The sequence below is a fragment of the Mercurialis annua genome, linkage group LG2, assembly GCF_937616625.2.
Source record: "Mercurialis annua linkage group LG2, ddMerAnnu1.2, whole genome shotgun sequence".
NCBI lineage: Eukaryota > Viridiplantae > Streptophyta > Magnoliopsida > Malpighiales > Euphorbiaceae > Mercurialis > Mercurialis annua.
In genome coordinates, this window is record NC_065571.1 from 48,553,187 (window position 1) to 48,572,643 (window position 19,457).

At 35.0% G+C, this 19,457-nt stretch overlaps 2 protein-coding genes across 4 annotated transcripts; one reads left to right on the forward strand and one right to left on the reverse strand.

Moving 5' to 3' along the window:
• The first annotated feature begins 58 nt into the window (after positions 1 to 58).
• On the forward strand, positions 59 to 3,577 carry LOC126669109 (protein DETOXIFICATION 16-like). Of its 3 annotated transcripts, XM_050362452.2 has the most exons (9): positions 339 to 429; positions 730 to 819; positions 1,083 to 1,627; positions 1,792 to 1,878; positions 1,960 to 2,016; positions 2,389 to 2,627; positions 2,795 to 2,913; positions 3,083 to 3,169; positions 3,359 to 3,577. In XM_050362452.2, exons 3-9 carry the CDS (start codon positions 1,089 to 1,091, stop codon positions 3,428 to 3,430), a joined length of 1,200 nt encoding a protein of 399 aa, XP_050218409.1. In that variant the 5' UTR covers positions 339 to 429; positions 730 to 819; positions 1,083 to 1,088; the 3' UTR covers positions 3,431 to 3,577. The 3 variants fall into 3 exon arrangements, with proteins under 3 accessions (XP_050218408.1, XP_050218407.1, XP_050218409.1); XM_050362451.2 differs by lacking the exon at positions 730 to 819 and having other exon boundaries at positions 59 to 429; positions 2,536 to 2,627; XM_050362450.2 differs by lacking the exon at positions 730 to 819 and having other exon boundaries at positions 61 to 429.
• On the reverse strand, positions 3,548 to 6,085 carry LOC126669112 (flavonoid 3-O-glucosyltransferase-like). Its single transcript, XM_050362455.2, has 2 exons — positions 5,540 to 6,085; positions 3,548 to 4,499 (listed from the first exon to the last, which is right to left on the reverse strand). Exons 1-2 carry the CDS (start codon positions 6,078 to 6,080, stop codon positions 3,637 to 3,639), a joined length of 1,404 nt encoding a protein of 467 aa, XP_050218412.2. The 5' UTR covers positions 6,081 to 6,085; the 3' UTR covers positions 3,548 to 3,636.
• Between the last annotated feature and the right edge of the window lie 13,372 nt (positions 6,086 to 19,457).

Sequence of the window (19,457 nt, forward strand, 5' to 3'; positions counted from 1 at the left end):
TTAAGTGTATGATAGGTACTTCTTTTATACATGACTGGCATATTTGTGATATGGGCCATATTATGGAGGGCAATATTTAAAGCTTTTCCAAAAAAACAAAATGAGACTATTAAATGGTCCAAGAGCGTTTTAGAATTGTAGAAGAAGCTAAAAATGGAGGTACAAGAAGAAAATCCGAGTATTGAGTCACCATTATTAATCTCTGAAGGTGGAAGATTGTTAGAACAAAAACACAGATTTACAGCAGATGAATTTTTCATAGAACTGAAAAAGCAGCTCAACTTGGCTGGTCCTCTTGTCTCAGTAAATTTCTTGATATATCTTTTGCAAGTCATTTCAGTTATGTTTGTTGGTCATCTTGGTGAGCTTTCACTTGCGGGTGCTTCTATGGCCACGTCTTTTGCTTCGGTTACTGGCTTCAGCTTGTTGGTAAGATTGTTTGGTTTCAACTTATTCTTGCATTTAGACAAGTTCATAATGAATATTTAAGTGCTTGCTTGTTAAATTGGTCCACTCTAAATAACTCAGAATTGTTTGATATGAGAAGGTCTTTTATTAGAAAAGGAGTACAGAAAAACATCATATCTTGTTCTAGTATCCGTATGCATGAAGATATTCAATTTGCCATTTGTGGTCGACTCTATTATGGATTTCTGACCACATTCTCCAAGGTATAAGTAGATTTGAGATGGAACTCCATTATGGATATCTGACCACATTCTCCATCAGGTGGCATACCCATAATTATTTTCATAAGGTGGACAAGATTGTTTTGAAAGTTTATAAGGTGGTCGACTGCCCAACATATGTTCTTCCTAGGTACACCCTACTTATACCTTCTCCGAACTCATGTTAATTTGTTTCGACTATGAACCAAACTTGAGATTTCAATGTTTTAGACATTGATGTTACTTTTTTAGATTTGTCTAGACATTGATGTTACTTTTTGTCCGTAGTGGGTTCAAACTCGTAAGCTCGCAGTCCTCAAGCTAAACTCAATACCACTAAGTTAGTATGAATTTGCTATTTTTATGTCCCTTGTTTCACACACTATTCCGATTTTTTTTGTGCGATATGAACAGAAAGGAATGGCAAGTGGATTAGATACATTCTGTGGTCAGTCTTATGGAGCAAAGCAATATCATATGCTTGGTATACACTTACAGAGGGCAATGATTGTTCTACTACTAGTCAGCATTCCTCTTGCCTTTATATGGGCAAACGCAGGCGAGATTCTTCTGTTCTTCCGGCAAGATCCAGAAATATCAGCTGAGGCAGGACGCTATGCTCATTTTATGATTCCTTCAATTTTCGCTTTCGCCATCCAAGAATGTCTTGTCAGATTCCTGCAGACACAAAACAATGTGGTTCCAATGATGATTTGCTCAGGATTTACAACTTTGCTTCACATTTTCATTTGTTGGATTCTTGTTTTCAAATCAGGACTTGGAAATAAAGGTGCTGCTTTGGCAAATGCTATTTCTTATTGGATTTATGCAATCTTATTAATACTTTATGTCAGCATATCCCCTTCATGTAAGAAGACTTGGACTGGCTTTTCTAAACAAGCCCTTCATGGAATTCCTAAATATCTTAAACTGGCAATTCCTTCTGCTGTAATGCTCAGGTACTCGTACTAATCCAACTGGGTTCACATAGCTTTTATCGATTATTTTCGAAAATACTTCATACTTACATTATTAACTTGGTAATAATTGTCGTTTTAGCATTTCCATTTCGGTGTAGCATACGCTTTTATAACTTTAAATTTTGGCTTTGCTGATGAAATAGCTTGGAGACTTGGTCATTCGAGATGATGGTTCTGTTATCTGGTCTTCTTCCTAATCCAAAACTTGAAACATCAGTCCTATCTATAAGGTTAGATCACTCAACAGTTTGAATTCATTATATATCAAATCAAACATATATAATTCTGACCAATTGTGCTTTGTTTGACAGTCTTAACACATCTTCAATGGCATTCATGATACCCTTAGGACTCGGTGGAGTTATAAGGTGAGCTACGCCTAAATCGGGGTTTGATATTTTTGTGCTTTTTCACAAAACTGTTATCCAATTACATAAAGTTACAAAACAGTTACAATAGTTACAAAATTATGACTTTTTTTCGAACCGGTTACCAGCTTGGTGATGTAGACAAGGCAAAGATGTCCATTAACCCTGTTGTAAAAAAAGTATAGTTTGGTAGCCATTTTGTAAGTTGAAATATTTCATTAGCAGTTTTGAAGAAAAACTTTAGTTTGATAACCATTTTATAAAAACACTATAGTTCAGTGACCGCCAATATATTTAACCCGCTAAATTGAAAGCTTTTGTGTTATTAGTTCTGCTTATTGCATGTGATATAGTTGTTGATAATGTATATAGTACAAGAGTATCAAATGAACTTGGTGCTGGAAAACCAAGAGCAGCTAGGCAATCAGTATGCGTTGCGATATTTATGGTTGCTACGGCAGGTATTGCAATGTCCAGCACACTGATAGTAGGGCGTAATATGTGGGGCTATTTGTACAGTACGGAAGAACGAGTAGTCCAATACGTGGGCCAAATGCTCATATTTGTTGCTGCTACTCATTTTTTGGATGGCATTCAGAGTGTTCTTTCAGGTGTGTCACCCACAATTCATTAATCTTTTTCAAAAATATCATTGGGCTGTGCATTGGTCGATTTTAGTTTGGTTTGGAATCGACTGAAACCGATTAAACCAAAATTTGTTAAAATTAATGATGTGCAACTTAGACTAGCTAATATGGAGTGAATTGCAACTTTTTAGGAACTTGTAGAGGATGTGGATGGCAAAAGCTTGGAGCTATAATTAATTTGGGAGCTTACTATCTTATAGGCATTCCTTGTTCCATATTATTTGCTTTTGTGTACAACTTTGGAGGAAAGGTAATAATTTTTTTTTTATAATTATATTTTAACTATATATTATTAGTTTATAATGTGTTTTTCTAACCATGAAACAACTTATTTATTAGTTTATCATGATAATAATTTAGTATCTTACATTGCAAAATACTTAGATTGGTGGCAAAGTATTGAAATTTAGTGTATACAGGGGCTCTGGACTGGACTTATAGTTGCATTACTTGTACAATCACTGGGTCTGTCAACCGTAACTCTCACCACCAATTGGGAAAAAGAAGTAAGTTAATTTTACCAATAAATTCTTCATTTTTGGCACTATGTAGGATTATGAATATTTAGTTGATGATTGGGTCGGCTTTTTTTTTATTATTATTAGAATTAAACTTTAATTATTAATTGGAGATTTTAACTTACACTATGTGTGGAATTTTTGAAATAAATTTAATTTTCTCTTCTCTGCTTGCAGTCAAAGAAGGCTAAAGACAGAGTCTACAACAGCAACAATGTTACATTTATTCCTGAAGAAATCAGAAGTTGAGCGTTTACAAGTGAACAGTCCGATAATAATAAAATAAATCAGAAGTTGTCAGGTGCCTTGAAAAATACTTGCGTTGTTAACGAAACGCTATACTCCCTCGGTCCCAAAAAAAAAAAATTAAAATGAAAAATCGGTCAGTTCAATTAATTTCAATTTTCAAAATTCAAAACTAATCAAATGCAGTACACATCTTAGCTTGAAAACTACTAAGTAACAATCTTTATCAATTTTTCAAAATTAAGAGTTGAGCTACCTTGTGAACTAACAGCATCAACAACAAGTTTATTAAGATGAACAACTTTATGTTTCATTTTCTGTCCTTTTTCACTTCCCTGAACAACTTGTAACGCTTTCATTGTACCGTCTTTTGTGATTTTTCCGCCTTCAATCTCTAATCCAATGCCCCACACAGCTTCCACTGTCCAACTATTCAAGTGATGATCCCCGAAGAACGGCCTACAAATCAAAGGCACACTCCCAATAATACTCTCCACCACAGAATTCCATCCGCCATGTGATATGAATGCGCTAATCGAATGATGCTGCAAAACCTGCAGCTGTGGTGCCCAGGAAACTACAATTCCCTTCTCTTTCGTCCTGTCGAGAAACTCTTTCGGCAATTTCTCGCTAGGGTTTCCTTTGAATGACCAGATAAAATGAAATCCGCCGTACTCTAATGCTTCAGCTAACGCTGTTAACTCGTGAGGCGGAGGCATTATCATGCTTCCGAAGCTAATGTATACGACGGAGTCCTGTTTCTGCTTGTCTAGCCATTCCAGACAGCCTTGTGGATCACAATGTTTCTTGGGTGGGAGTGTTAGTAGAGGCAGACCGATGGTTAGAAGATCTTGGAGTGTCGATTTGAGTTGGTTAATCGGAATAGAATCGATTTCTTCGAATGAGTTAATGCAAACCGCAGTTGCTTTCGGTAGATTTAGTCCCATTTTGTGTAACATTGATGCAAAGGGTGTGGTAAGGTCTTTTGCTATTACATCTTCAGGAATGTGAGTTGCAGGTAAGCTTTCAAATCCTGGAAGGAAGTCCAACTTTTTGTCTAATTGGAAATTTCCTACATCAATAACATAAAATCAGACTATATTTGATGAATTCAAGGAAAAAAATTACTAACGTGGCTGACATAAAAGTGTGGGTCTTTCTAATTTAATCATGTCCTTTTAGAAAATAGTATCATTTTGAAATAAAATATATAGTTCGATAACATTTAAGTAATTAAAATATATTATTTTATCTCCAGGTTAAAAAATATTACAATTGTTGAGCTGGAGATCTTTTATACTTCAGTTACAAATTTCGGTCCCCCAATTTCAAATATTTCAAGATGTGAGGCTTCTAACACAATTCCAACCAATTATTGCTTATGTGGCAACAAAATGTGTGACATGGAATTTTTCGTGGGGCGCATAAATGGTAATTTACCTGAATTGATTAAGTAACCTCCTAGAGAAAATTAAATTGGAGTTATATTTTAAGAAAATTAAATTTGGGTTATCAAAATATAAAAATAAAACGATGATAATTCAAATGTAAAAAGCTTATAATTCGGTAACCGTAAAAAATTTAATTATCTATTCAGACAAAACTAGTTTTCATGAGATTGAAGGGGAGGTGGTGCAAATTTTTATTGGAGGCTCATTGTATAAAATAACTCTTCCCTACATTCCGTTAAAAAGTTTCATATTTCATTTTGGGATGTTTTATTTTAAAAGTCTCATTTCTATTTTTAAAATATTTTTATCCTTTATTTAGTCATCTCAAATAAATTTTATGAAAAATTCAACTATTATTAATAGAAGCAAAATATAAAAAAGACATAAAAAGACAAAAATGATAAATATTTTTTTAATATGTGTATAAAAGCAAATGAGACTTTTAAAATGGGACGGAAGACATATATTTTTAAAGAAATGTTGAAGAGTATTTTTGCAACAAAAAAATTAAGGAGTGGATATCCTCTCAGGCTATACGCAGTGTCCGCCCCTAATTGTTGCGTACATAAATTCACCGAAAAATTATTTAATAAAATGGTGTTGTTGATAGAATTAAAATTTGATTACCATAATGTAAGAGTTTGAAAACCGAAAAAATTACCATGAATTCCCAATTTTTCTCTAATAAGTTCAGTTTGTAGGTGGATGAAAACGGAACGAGGACCAGAAGTCCAGACTGCAACCCAAGGAATCTGCAAATCTCGAGCCATATCAGCACCAAACCAAAGAAAAGCATCTGTAATCAGACAACTGAATGCCTTCCCACTCTCTTTCACAGCTTTTTCCATTGAGCTCTCAAAATTCTGTGGGGTTTTCTGCAAGAACCTTTCTACAGCCTCAATAGGGCTTCCTGAAAAAACAAAGTCTTTCGAAATTCCGTCTTCAATATTACAGGGTTTTATAGAGTCCGAGGCTTGAGAGTCTTTAAAAATTGCGGAATTGGATTGAGCAGTGCTGAAGAATGAAAATGTAGCATGAGGAGATGCTTTTGATACCTCATTTACGAGTTTGAAAAGAAGATGTGCATGAGTTGCGAATGGAAATGCAAGAACTGCTACGTGTTTTGTTGAATTATGAGCCATTATTTGATGATTAATTTGGTAGTAGATGTTGAGTTCTATGCACACATGTTTGTGTCGCATAAATAATGTAAAGAGATTTTTGTAGTAGGTGTGATGAATGTGTTGGGGTGGGTCCCTCCACATGGTGGGCCCACAAGTAAGTTAAAAAAAAAAAAAAAAATAGAAATTAATTTACTTGGAGTAACCTCCAAGCCAAATTTGGCTTGGAGGCTACTCCACTTTTTCCTATAAATAGGAAAGGGGTGAAAGGGATTAAACACACACCAACATCACCAAAATTCACAAGCATTTGTGAGTGAGAGTATTAGCTTCGAGCTAATAGGCGAGTTAGAGAAACGTTTTCTCTAAAGGGTGAGGGGTGAGAGAATTGAGAGATAAAAATAGTGAGTTTACGGGTGTGTGGGAAACACTTGAGTGTCATTATTTTGGTGAGATCTCTCTGTAAAATTACTCTCTTTGTATGCCTGCTATTTTGATAATAGTAGAAGAATTATTCGGACTTTGTCCCGTGGACGTAATCCAGCATTTTGGGTGAACCACGTTAAAAATTCTCGGTGTCATTTATTATTTTGTTTCTGCCGTCCTTAATTTATTTTCGACGCTAACGATTAGGCTAGTTGGAATTCCCTATTGTGAAGTTAGTTATATCGTGTTGAATTCTGTCTAGGAGGTTGGTACTTAAGTGGTCCGCTCGTGACCCTCCAATCTTTCCTGGGAATTTTTCCGGTATAATTATTTAGCACAATACGTTATTCACTAGCATAATTAATTGAATTTCCGCTGTGCCGCCCAACAACTGGTATCAGAGCCGGTTTGAGTTTTTATATATCTATTTATCGTATGCTCTGTGGTTGCCACTAGATAGTGGATCCTCCACATCAGAAAATAAATTAGATATATTTATAGTACTGGGCACTTGTCGAAAATATGGAGGCAAAGACTGGCAAGATGGTCAGTTTAAATGGCACAAATTACCACATATGGAGAAACAAGATGAAGGATCTCCTATTTGTGACGAAACTGCATTTACCGGTGTTTTCAACGAATAAACCCGAAGGAAAAACGGATGAAGAATGGGAATTCGAGCATGAGCAGGTGTGTGGTTACATTCGACAGTTCGTCGAGGATAATGTGTACAACCACATTTGTAATGAAACTCATGCTCAGACATTATGGAAGAAGCTTGAGGAGCTGTACGCGTCGAAAACCGGCAACAACAAACTATTTTATCTGACAAAATTAATTCAGATAAAATATCGAGAAGGGACTTCTATAGCTGATCACCTGAATGCAATTCAAGGGATTGTGGATCAGTTATCAAGTATGAGCATAAAGTTTGACGATGAGGTGCTCGCTCTCCTCGTGCTTGCCTCTCTACCAGAGTCTTGGGAGACTTTGAAGATTTCACTAACAAATTCTGCACCAAATGGAGTAGTCAATATGGAAGCTGTTAAAAGTGGCATCCTGAATGAAGAGAGTAGACGAAGATCACAAGGTTCTTCTTCATCACAGTCAGATGTTTTTGTTGCAGAATCTAGAGGGAGGAGTGAAGCTAGGGGTTCAAAAACCAGACACAAAAGCAGAGGAAAGTCAAACAAATATGCCAATACTGAGTGCCATTACTGCAAGAAGAAGGGCCACATCAAAATGTTCTGTCGAAAGTTGAAGCAAGACCAAGAAAAGAACAAAGGCAAAGATGTGAGGAAAAATGACAGCAGTGATGATGAACAAGCAAATGTTGTCGGGGAGTTCAACGTAGTCCATGATGAAGATATTGTCAATCTTGCAATCCACGAGACGAGTTGGGTGATTGACACTGGAGCTACCATTCATGCTTCATCTCGAAGGGAATTCTTCTCATCTTACACATCAGGCGATTTTGGCACTGTAAGAATGGGAAATGAGAACTTTGCAAAAGTCGTAGGCAAAGGTGACGTCTCTCTAGAAACAGAGAATGGTACGCAATTAGTCCTGAAGGATGTCAGGCATGTCCCAGATATGCGCCTGAATTTAATTTCGGCAGGAAATCTGGATGATGAAGGTTTTTGCAGCACCTTCTTCAATGGCCAATGGAAGCTTACCAAAGGTTCATTGGTGGTGGCCAGGGGAAAATGACATTCAAAACTATACATGATGCAGGCGAAGCTCTCCCATGACGATGTCAATACAGTGGAGGATGATGATATAGTTGAGTTGTGGCATAGACGACTCGGTCACATGAGTAAGAAAGGAATGTCGATATTGGCCAAAAGAAATATGTTGCATGGATTGGATCGAGTCCATCTGGAGAAATGTACTGATTGTCTGGCAGGGAAGCAGAACAGAGTTTCTTTCAAAAGTACCCCTCCTTCTCGAATGAAGAATGTTTTAGATCTGATTCACTCAGATTTGTGTGGACCAATGCCAAAGTCACTTGGTGGTGCTCAATACTTCGTGACTTTCATTGATGATCATTCAAGGAAGACATGGGTGTATCTTTTGAAAACGAAGGACCGGGTGTTAGAAGTTTTCAAGCAATTTTTAACTCTGGTGGAAAGACAGACCAGCAAGAAGCTGAAGTGCATCCGTACAGACAATGGTGGAGAGTACATTGGACCATTTGATGCTTATTGCAAAAATAATGGTATTCGGCATCAAACAACACCTCCTAAAACGCCGCAGTTGAATGGTTTGGCTGAGAGGATGAACAGGACTTTGATGGAGAGAGTTAGATGTTTACTCTCACATGCAAAGTTGCCTAAGATGTTTTGGGGTGAAGCTCTACTGACAGCAGTGTATGTGCTTAACCTTTCAACGTGTATCCCTCTACAGTCTGATACTCCAGAGAGAGTGTGGACGGGAAAAGAAGTTTCCTATGGTCATCTGCGGGTGTTTGGGTGCAAAGCATTTGTGCATATTCCCAAAGACGAGAGGTCCAAGCTTGATGCAAAGACACGAGAATGCGTGTTTGTGGGTTATGGTCAAGATCAGTTTGGCTATAGATTCTACGATCCAGTCCATAAGAGGCTTATCAGAAGCCGTGATGCCGTCTTTGTTGAAAGTCAGACCATTGAGGATATTAAAAAGGCTCAGAATGTTTCTGAGGGATCCGATGGAGATTCAACAGACTTGGAATTGATTCCTCCAACAACGGTTCATAGACGTGTTGGAGATGAAGAAGGCGACCAACCGGGGATAGGTGGTCAAGATGCTCCCATTGATTATGAACCAGGTAATGCTGATGACTATGGTGCTCATCATCAACCACCAGCAGATGTGGATTCTCCAGTTCTGCGGAGATCTGATAGAGTTCGACAACAATCTACCAGATACCCAGAAGATCAGTATGTGTTATTAACTGACGGGGGAGAACCTGAGAGCTTTGAAGAAGCTATGGATGATGAACACAAGCAGAAATGGATTGAAGCCATGCAAGATGAGATGAGGTCCTTGCATGATAATAATACTTTTAAGCTGGTGAAGTTGCCTAAAGGCAAGAGAGCTTTGAAGAACAAGTGGGTGTTCAGGATAAAGAATGAGGAACACGGTCTCCAACCACGTTTCAAAGCTAGACTAGTTGTCAAGGGATTCGGCCAAAGAAAGGGAATTGACTTTGATGAGATTTTTTCACCAGTGGTGAAAATGACATCCATTCGTACAGTGCTAGGGTTAGCAGCAAGTCTCGACCTGGAGATCGAGCAGATGGATGTAAAGACTGCCTTCCTTCATGGTGATTTGGAGGAAGAGATATACATGGAGCAGCCAGAGGGTTTCGAAGAAAAGGGGAAAGAGCAGTACGTCTGCAAGTTGAAGAAAAGTCTATATGGCTTAAAACAAGCACCGAGACAATGGTACAAGAAGTTTGAGTCTGTTATGGGGGAGCAAGGGTACAAGAAGACTACTTCAGACCATTGTGTCTTCGTGCAGAAATTCTCTGATGAGGATTTTATTATACTTCTGCTCTATGTGGATGACATGTTGATCGTTGGCCAGAATACTTCAAGAATCAACAACTTGAAAAAGCAGTTGAGCAAGTCTTTTGCAATGAAAAACTTGGGCTCGGCAAGGCAAATTCTAGGCATGAAGATAACCAGAGATAGAGGCTCCAAGAAGCTATGGTTATCACAGGAGAAGTACATTCAGAAAGTACTTCAAAGGTTCAACATGGATAACGCTAAAGCGGTTAGCTGCCCCCTTGCTAATCATTTTAGACTGAGTTCTGAACAGTGCCCTTCTACTGAGAAAGAGAAGGAGGAGATGGAAAGAGTTCCATATGCTTCAGCAGTTGGGAGCTTGATGTATGCCATGGTATGTACACGGCCAGATATTGCTCACTCGGTTGGAGTAGTGAGTCGGTTCCTTTCAAATCCTGGAAAAGAACATTGGGCTGCAGTGAAATGGATTCTTAGATACCTTCAAGGTACATCAAGAATGTGTCTATCTTTTGGAGATGGAGAACCTGTGTTAGTTGGCTACACAGATGCAGATATGGCTGGCGATGTTGACTCGAGAAAGTCTACATCAGGATATCTGATTTCATTTGCAGGGGGAGCTGTGTCATGGCAATCGAGACTACAGAAATGTGTTGCGCTCTCAACAACAGAAGCAGAGTTTATTGCAGCAACTGAAGCTTGTAAAGAGTTGCTATGGATGAAGAAGTTCTTAAGTGAACTTGGCTTCCACCAGACGAAGTACGAGCTGTTTTGTGATAGTCAAAGCGCTATTCACCTCGGGAAGAATTCCTCCTTTCATTCAAGATCTAAACATATTGATGTGCGATATCACTGGATTCGAGATGTATTGGAGATGAAGCTGCTACAGCTGGAAAAGATCCATACCGATGAAAATGGATCTGACATGTTAACCAAAGCTCTTCCACGGGGAAAGTTTGAATATTGTCGACAGACAGCCGGAATGGTGGTGCCTCCCATGTAGTCGGGAGGGGGAGATTTGTTGGGGTGGGTCCCTCCACATGGTGGGCCCACAAGTAAGTTAAAAAAAAAAAAAAAAAAAAAATAGAAATTAATTTACTTGGAGTAACCTCCAAGCCAAATTTGGCTTGGAGGCTACTCCACTTTTTCCTATAAATAGGAAAGGGGTGAAAGGGATTAAACACACACCGACATCACCAAAATTCACAAGCATTTGTGAGTGAGAGTATTAGCTTCGAGCTAATAGGCGAGTTAGAGAAACGTTTTCTCTAAAGGGTGAGGGGTGAGAGAATTGAGAGATAAAAATAGTGAGTTTACGGGTGTGTGGGAAACACTTGAGTGTCATTATTTTGGTGAGATCTCTCTGTAAAATTACTCTCTTTGTATGCCTGCTATTTTGATAATAGTAGAAGAATTATTCGGACTTTGTCCCGTGGACGTAATCCAGCATTTTGGGTGAACCACGTTAAAAATTCTCGGTGTCATTTATTATTTTGTTTCTGCCGTCCTTAATTTATTTTCGACGCTAACGATTAGGCTAGTTGGAATTCCCTATTGTGAAGTTAGTTATATCGTGTTGAATTCTGTCTAGGAGGTTGGTACTTAAGTGGTCCGCTCGTGACCCTCCAATCTTTCCTGGGAATTTTTCCGGTATAATTATTTAGCACAATACGTTATTCACTAGCATAATTAATTGAATTTCCGCTGTGCCGCCCAACAGAATGGTGGTGATTGACGAACTTAAGCCCAGTGGTAGTTTGGAACAATTATGGCATATTTAATGAAAAAGATAAAAAAACAAAAACTATTTTTAAAATGAAAAAGAGTCATTTATTCCTCTGAGATTTGACATCTTAAAATATGAACAACCAAATCCCCCAATTTCAACAAACATACCACTAACGTCTCATTTATAAGTGAAAATAGTGAACTGGTTGTTCACTTTTTAAAACGTTGAGGCTATATTTGAACTTTTTCAAACGTTGAGAACTTGCTTGATCCTTTAGTTAAACTTTATAAGCATAAATGACTCTTTTATCTTTTAAAATTAAAACTTAATTAGTCTCTTCTCTTTAATAATTTTAATTGTTGACTCTCTAATTTATTAATGAGGAAATCACACAGAGCACGGCTAAACACCATAATAATCTCACTTTTACTGTTCAGCATCTCCGTCTTGAAAAATACTGTTGAAGTTTAGCATGTTTGAGTTTTAGACTTTTTCCTTTTTGATTTTACGGTGGATTTGCCAATGGCTGTGGATTTTTCTTCTTTCTTCTGATCTTCGTCTTCTTCGTGCAGCAGTCTTTCCCTCTGATTTTGCGACTACAACGACGATGAGTTGCCGATTCATAGGTTGTCGGCGATGGCGGCGGTGATGGGTTGTCGATTTAAATGTATAAATCTACAACAACAGCTCAATCTTATGAAAATGAAACAATCGTCGATTGATGGGTTGTTAATCGGTGGTTGTGGCGGCTGAGGATTTCCCAGATTTTGTAGATTTGTTGAAATTGATGGGTTGCGGTGGTTTGCTGACAAACGGTGGATCTGATGAATTCAGTGCTGGATTTTTGATTAAAATGGGTAGTTGATAATTTTGTGAGTAAGTGGACATGCAGTGTACTAACAGTGTATTAGTAGTTTACTAAAAGTTTTATAAATTTATTTTAGCGAAGTAATGAGAAAATAGAACCAGAGATAAAATCTCTTCTCCTCTGTTTAGTTTTCGATTAAAATATCGATATACTAGGCAATTTGGCTCTTTTAGATTCATTGTTAAATTAAGGGCATGGTTTATTATGAATACTCTGTTCTGTGGGTTTAAATTAAGGGCATGGTTTTTTTTATAAATAAATAAACTGATAGTAAATTGATAGTAAAACGATAGTAAACTGTTAGTAAACGGTTAATAAATATAACTATACTTTATATTTAATAAATTAGCTATAATGTTTAGTAAAACTAATAAACTGTTAGTAAACGGATGGTAAATTAACTTATTTTTTAGTAAACTGATAGTAAATGATTAATGTATTAACCATACGGTTAAAAAGTAAATTAATAGTAAATTTGATTTTTAAGTAAACTTTTAGTAAACAGTTAGTAAATTGATAGTAAACTTTTTGTTAGTAAACCGATAGGAGATTTACCGTATTTCTGTTTGTAAACCATTGGTAAACTGTTAGTAACCCGATAGTAAATTTATTGGGTTTTAAAATAAGAAACCGTATTTTTCAACTCATAAAGTGTAATTTCGCAACTTTTAAAAGTCAAACCGTAAAAATCAACCCAAACTGGTCAAACCGTATTTTTGAGAATATTTATACACAGTATGAATATTTTTGAAAAACTCTCTTTATTAATTATGTAACATTTCTGCAATTGTCATGTTTGCACAACGTTACTAATTTCTCATAAATTACTTTAGTAATTGATATAAATGTTACATTTCTATAAATACTAATAACTGTCTTAAGAGGAGAATTAACCCTCCATTATTTTTCTTTAAATGTTAAGATACATGGAATATAATTGTCTCTCTCTAAGTAATTTGCAGTCTTAATTTGTTTACTAATCTAATTTGCAAATAATTAATTGCTAACACATTATTTATAATGGTTATCACAAATTCTCCACATTAGTACTAAGTTAATGCATAATTTAAAACTTTTAGTAACAGTCCTGCATTATGACCGACCATCTAATATGTTTGATCTTTATATTATTTTAAGCAATGTTTTTAAAATCGGACCGGAAATCAAATCGATTTTATCGAGAGTATATGATTTGATCGGTTCAACAGAGTTCAGCCGGACTTTTTAATTATAATAAATATAAATTATTTAAATTAGAAGTATTATAAATAAAAAATATAATTAAATATTTTAAAAAATTGTGGTTTAATTTTATTCTAAATATAATTATAAATAATCAATGTTTAATAATATATAGAAATGCTCAATCTTGGAGTTTTGACCTGTCAAATTAAAGGTCTTCTAGTCTAGTTTTTAATGGTAAAAGTTTCATACAGAGTTTTAAAAACCGGATCGGACCGGCCGGTTCAACCGGTTAGACCGAGAACCGGAGACCTGTCAGGTCCGTTTTCACTTCAAGACCCGGATTTCCGGTTGGACCGTTTAGAACCGGAAATAACCGGTAAAAATGAAGACCCATTACACCGGTTCACTTTCTTTCATCTCCTTAAGTCTGTAACCCCAAACTTTGTATACATTAGCTTTAATGGAGCTGTAAAAAACTTACAGCAATACTCTGTTTCCTTAGAGACAAATCAAACTCATTAAAACCTATATCATATCCAAAAAACTTCATATTTTTCTATTTTAAAAACACCACAAATTGAAAATTTCGAAATGAAAACAATATAAAGCCTTTGAATATTTATATAAAAGAGAAACAAAATGAAAAAGAAGAGGCAAGAAAGTATAAAATGAGAAAATACATTAAAATCCTTTTTCTTTTGTGCCATTGTTGTTTACAAATATGAATAAAGAATTTAAATTAAATATGAAAGAGTGAGGAAGGAAGATGAAGAAAACATGAGCAAATGGAGGAGATAATGTGAAAGAAAAAAGAGGAATACAAAACATAGAAAAATAAGGCTACTGGTTTAAAAAAGTAAAATTAGAAAAGAAGAAAAATTAATGTGACATGACATGAGACAAGTCTAGCTAAAAGCTAATTAGTGTAAGGCTTTTTATCAGATTTTGGTGAAAACAGTTTCCACCTTCATCGGAGCTCATTGTATTTAAACGGTTCAACCGGTTAAACCGTTAACCGGTGGCATACCGGTTCTGTCACCGGTCCGGGTTTAAAAACACTAATTTCATGTCATTTAGAGTTTTCTGTAATAAATTATGATTGTTTTAGAGGTTAAGTGGAAAATAATAGTATAATTAATCAATATAATTAATAGTGTTAATCCAATTCATAAAAATATTTTATAACCGAATGAAAATTCTAACTAATTTAATATTAATTATATATAAAATATATTGAAATAATTATAATAGATTAATAAAAAAAATTGATTTCAATTATTTTCAGTTAAAAATTTAGTCTACTTTACTAACCTATTTTAATATATCTATCCTATTATTATAAATTTACGCAAATATAAAAAACTAACCTAATTTCAAGGAAAAAAATTACTAACGTGGCTGACATAAAAGTGTGGGTCTTTCTAATTTAATCATGTCCTTTTAGAAAATAGTATCATTTTGAAATAAAATATATAGTTCGATAACATTTAAGTAATTAAAATATATTATTTTATCTCCAGGTTAAAAAATATTATTGTTGAGCTAGAGATCTTTTATACTTCAGTTACAAAGTTCGGTCCCCCAATTTCAAATTTTTCAAGATGTGAGGCTTCTAACACAATTCCAACCAATTATTTCTTATGTGGCAACAAAATGTGTGACATGGAATTTTTCGTCGGGCGCATAAATGGTAATTTACCTGAATTGATTAAGTAACCTCCTAGAGAAAATTAAATTGGAGTATATTTTAAGAAAATTAAATTTGGGTTATCAAAATATAAAAATAAAAAAATTGATGGTAATTCAAATGCAAAATGCCTATAATTCGGTAACTGTAAGAAATTTCATTATCTATGTAGACGGAACTAGTTTTTGTGAGATGGAAGGGGGTTGGTACAAATTTTTATTGGAGACTCATTGTATAAAATAACGAGGCTAAACCCATCTAAAGACTTCTGTACTTTACATTTTTTTTTTATAGGTCTTTATATTTCATTTTTATATTATTTGGTCTCTCTACTTATTTCTTTTTTATTTTCATGTCATTTTTAAATTTTTTTCCAGTCCTTTTGTGTGAGTGGAGGAAAAAAAAATTATAAGTAGAGGGACTGGAGGAAAATAAATTGTAAGTAGAGGGACTGGAAAAAACTCAAAAAGGACCTGAAAATTGAAAATTGATAAATAGAAGAACCAGATAATACAAAATGAAGTATAAGGACCTACGGAAAAAAAATGTAAAGTGCAGGGGCCTGTAGATGCATTAAGCCAAATAACTATTCCCTCCATTCCGTTTAAAAATGTTTGATATTCCATTTTGAGATGTGTTATTTTAAAAATCTCATTTCTATTTTTAAAATATTTTTACCATTTATTTGATCATCTCAAATAAATTTTATGAAAAATTTAACTATCATTAATAGCTGTAAAGTATGAAAAAGATAAAATTGATACTAAATGTTTTTTTAATCTGTATATAAAAGTAAATTAGACTTTCAAGACGGAGGAAGTATATTTTTAAAGAAATGCTGAAGAGTATTTTAGCAACGAAACAATTAGGGACCGTAAGTCCTCTCAGGCTATACACCATGTCCGCCCCTAATTGTTGCGTACATAAATTTACGAAAAAATTATTTAGTAACACGGTGTTGTTGATAGAATTAAAATTTGATTAACACAAGTATAAGAGTTTGAAAACCGAATAAATTACCATGAATTCCCAATTTTTCTCTAATAAGTTCAGTTTGCAGGTGGATGAAAATAGAACGAGGACCAGAAGTCCAGACTGCAACCCAAGGAATCTGCAAATCTCGAGCCATATCAGCTCCAAACCAAAGAAAAGCATCTGTAATCAGACAACTGAATGCCTTCCCACTCTCTCTCACAGCTTTTTCCATTGAGTTCTCAAAATTCTGTGGGGTTTCCTTCAAGAACCTTTCTACAGCCTCAATAGGGCTTCCTGAAAAAACAGCGTCTTTCGAAATTCCGTCTTCAATATTACAGGGTTTTATAGAGTCCGAGGCTTGAGAGTCTTTGAAAATGGCGGAATTGGATTGAGCAGTGCTAAAGAATGAAAATATAGCATGAGGAGATGCTTTTGATACCTCATTTACGAGTTTGAAAAGAAGATGTGCATGAGTTGCGATGGAAATGCAAGGACTGCGACGTGTTTTGTTGAGTTATGAGCCATTATTCGGTAATTAATTGGTAGTAGATGTTGATTTCGCATAAATAATGTAAAGAGATTTTTGTAGTAGGTGTGATGAATGGTGGCGATTGACGAACTTAAGCCCAGTGGGGGTTTGGAACAATTATGACATATTTAATGAAAAGGATAAGAGACGTTATTTAAAAAGAATTATTTTTAAAATGGGAAAAGAAACATTTATGCATGTAAAGTTTGACTTCAGGATCAAGTAAGTGTTCAACGTCTAGAAATGTTCAAATATGCCTCCAACGTCTTGAAAAATGAACAGCCAAACCCTCAAATTACGACAACCAGGCCTCCTAACATCTCATTTATAAGTGAAAATAAAAGTCTGGTTGTTCACTTTATAAAACGTTGAGGGCATATTTGAATCTTTTTGAACGTTGAGGGATTGCTGAATTTGGAAGTTAGACGTGACTCTTTTTTCTTTTGAAATTAAAAGTTCACAGATCTCTTATCTTTAATAATTTTAATTGTTGACTCTCTAATTTATTAATTATGTAACATTTCTGCAATTGTCATGTTTGCACAACGTTACTAATTCCTCATAAATTACTTTAGTAATTGATGATATATAAATGTTACATTTCTATAAATACTAATAAGTGTCTTAAGATACATGGAATATTATTGTCTCTTTCTACGTAATTTGCAATCTTAATTTGTTTACTAATCTAATTTGCAAACAGTTATTTGCTAACACATCATTTATAATAGTTATCACAAATTCCCCACATTAGTCCTAAATTAATGCATAATTTAAAACTGTCAAAAGAACTTTTAGTAACAGTCCTGCATTATGACCGGCCATCAAAAGTTCATTGTTCGACCGGTTCAATGGATTCAACTAGATTTTTTAATTGTAATAAATAGAAATTATTTAAATTAGAAATATATAAATTGTAAATAAAAAGTATAATGATGGAGTCTATCTTTTGATCCGATGTGTAATCTGCAAAATAGGGTAGAAGCTAACCGAACAGTAATTGTCCGATTAACTCTTCGATACTAAAGTCTGTTTAGGTTTTGAGCGGCGTTTTCAGTATCTAAATGTAATTGTGTTATTAGGCATACCTTAAATTTTTTATCTAGTAATTGAGAGAATACCTAGTAGACTTTAAATAGGAAAGTGATTCCTATTTAGAAGGAATTGAGTTTGAATAGAAAAAAGATTCCTTATTCGAGAGGTAGCGTTATTCAGGAATATCTTCTTTAAAAAGTTTATCTTTTTAAATTGGAGTTTGTATCCGAATAGAAAGAATATTTTGTATATTCCGTCTTTAATGATAAGATCCCTCGCATATTTTGGGCTTTCGCGAATCTCTTAGACGACGCGCTTTCTCTAAATTCTCGGCGATTCCGATTCTTCTAGAGATTCGGCTGATTCTTTCTCTGATCTTCAGACTCGGTGAATCTCATGGATTCAGACACTGATATTATCGGATTCTTGTGCTTTGGGCAAGAACTGATATTCTCTGTAATACCCCAAAATATTTAATTATCTAATTGGACCACGTGTCCAGTTTAGATTCGCCAGAGCGGCAAAATCGGAAAGATTTTGATAAAATTAAGATAAATAAGTTTCAAGTAGGTCGGTTGTGAGAAACTAACTATGAGAAACTAACTACGACGTGAAGTTCACGATAGTTTAAGGAAGCAAAAGAAGAAGAAATGGAAGATAGCGAAGGATGTATCAAGTTTAGTTATGTTAAGAGACACTGACCGTGTTAGACATGGTACAAGTTGAAAGAGATTAGCTAATCAGGAATGAGATGTGAGATAACGGTAGAGAGAAGTAAGGAACGACGATAATCAGTTAAGGAAGAAAGATGATATCGTTAGATGATAGCCAGGATTAGAAGTCGTAGATTGTGCTTGTAAGAGGAAATACTCTTAGAAGTATGAATGAAGTAAGTATGTCATTAATAATGTAGCCGATACGTCGTGATTATTCACATATAAAAGAGATAAGTAGCGACCCGATGACGATTAAGAATGAAACAGTAGACTTGGAAAGTATCAAGCGAGGACTAATCAACGCTAATGATGATTAGAAGAAAGATCACGATCAGTTGTACAAGACTTTAAGATTATGATATCAGCGATACGTCTTGAGCCACACTATTTTGGAAAAATAACAGATGAGACGAAGGTATCAGTAAGAGAATTCTCGATAACGTAATAGTAAGCAACTATCAAGAGTTGAATGGACAATCGATTAGCAACAAGTATGAAGTTATAGTTGTGCATGGAAAACTAAAAGTTAAGTAAAAGGAAAAGCTGCGATCAAGACGTATTAATGGACGTCAAGGAAACTGTAAGAATAAGTTAAGATCCCAACAAGATTTATGAAAATTTGAGGACGAATTTTTATAAGGGGGGAAGAATGTAATACCCCAAAATATTTAATTATCTAATTGGACCACGTGTCCAGTTTAGATTTGCCAGAGTGGCAAAATCGGAAAGATTTTGATAAAATTAAGATAAATAAGTTTCAAGTAGGTCGGTTGTGAGAAACTAACTATGAGAAAATTAAGGT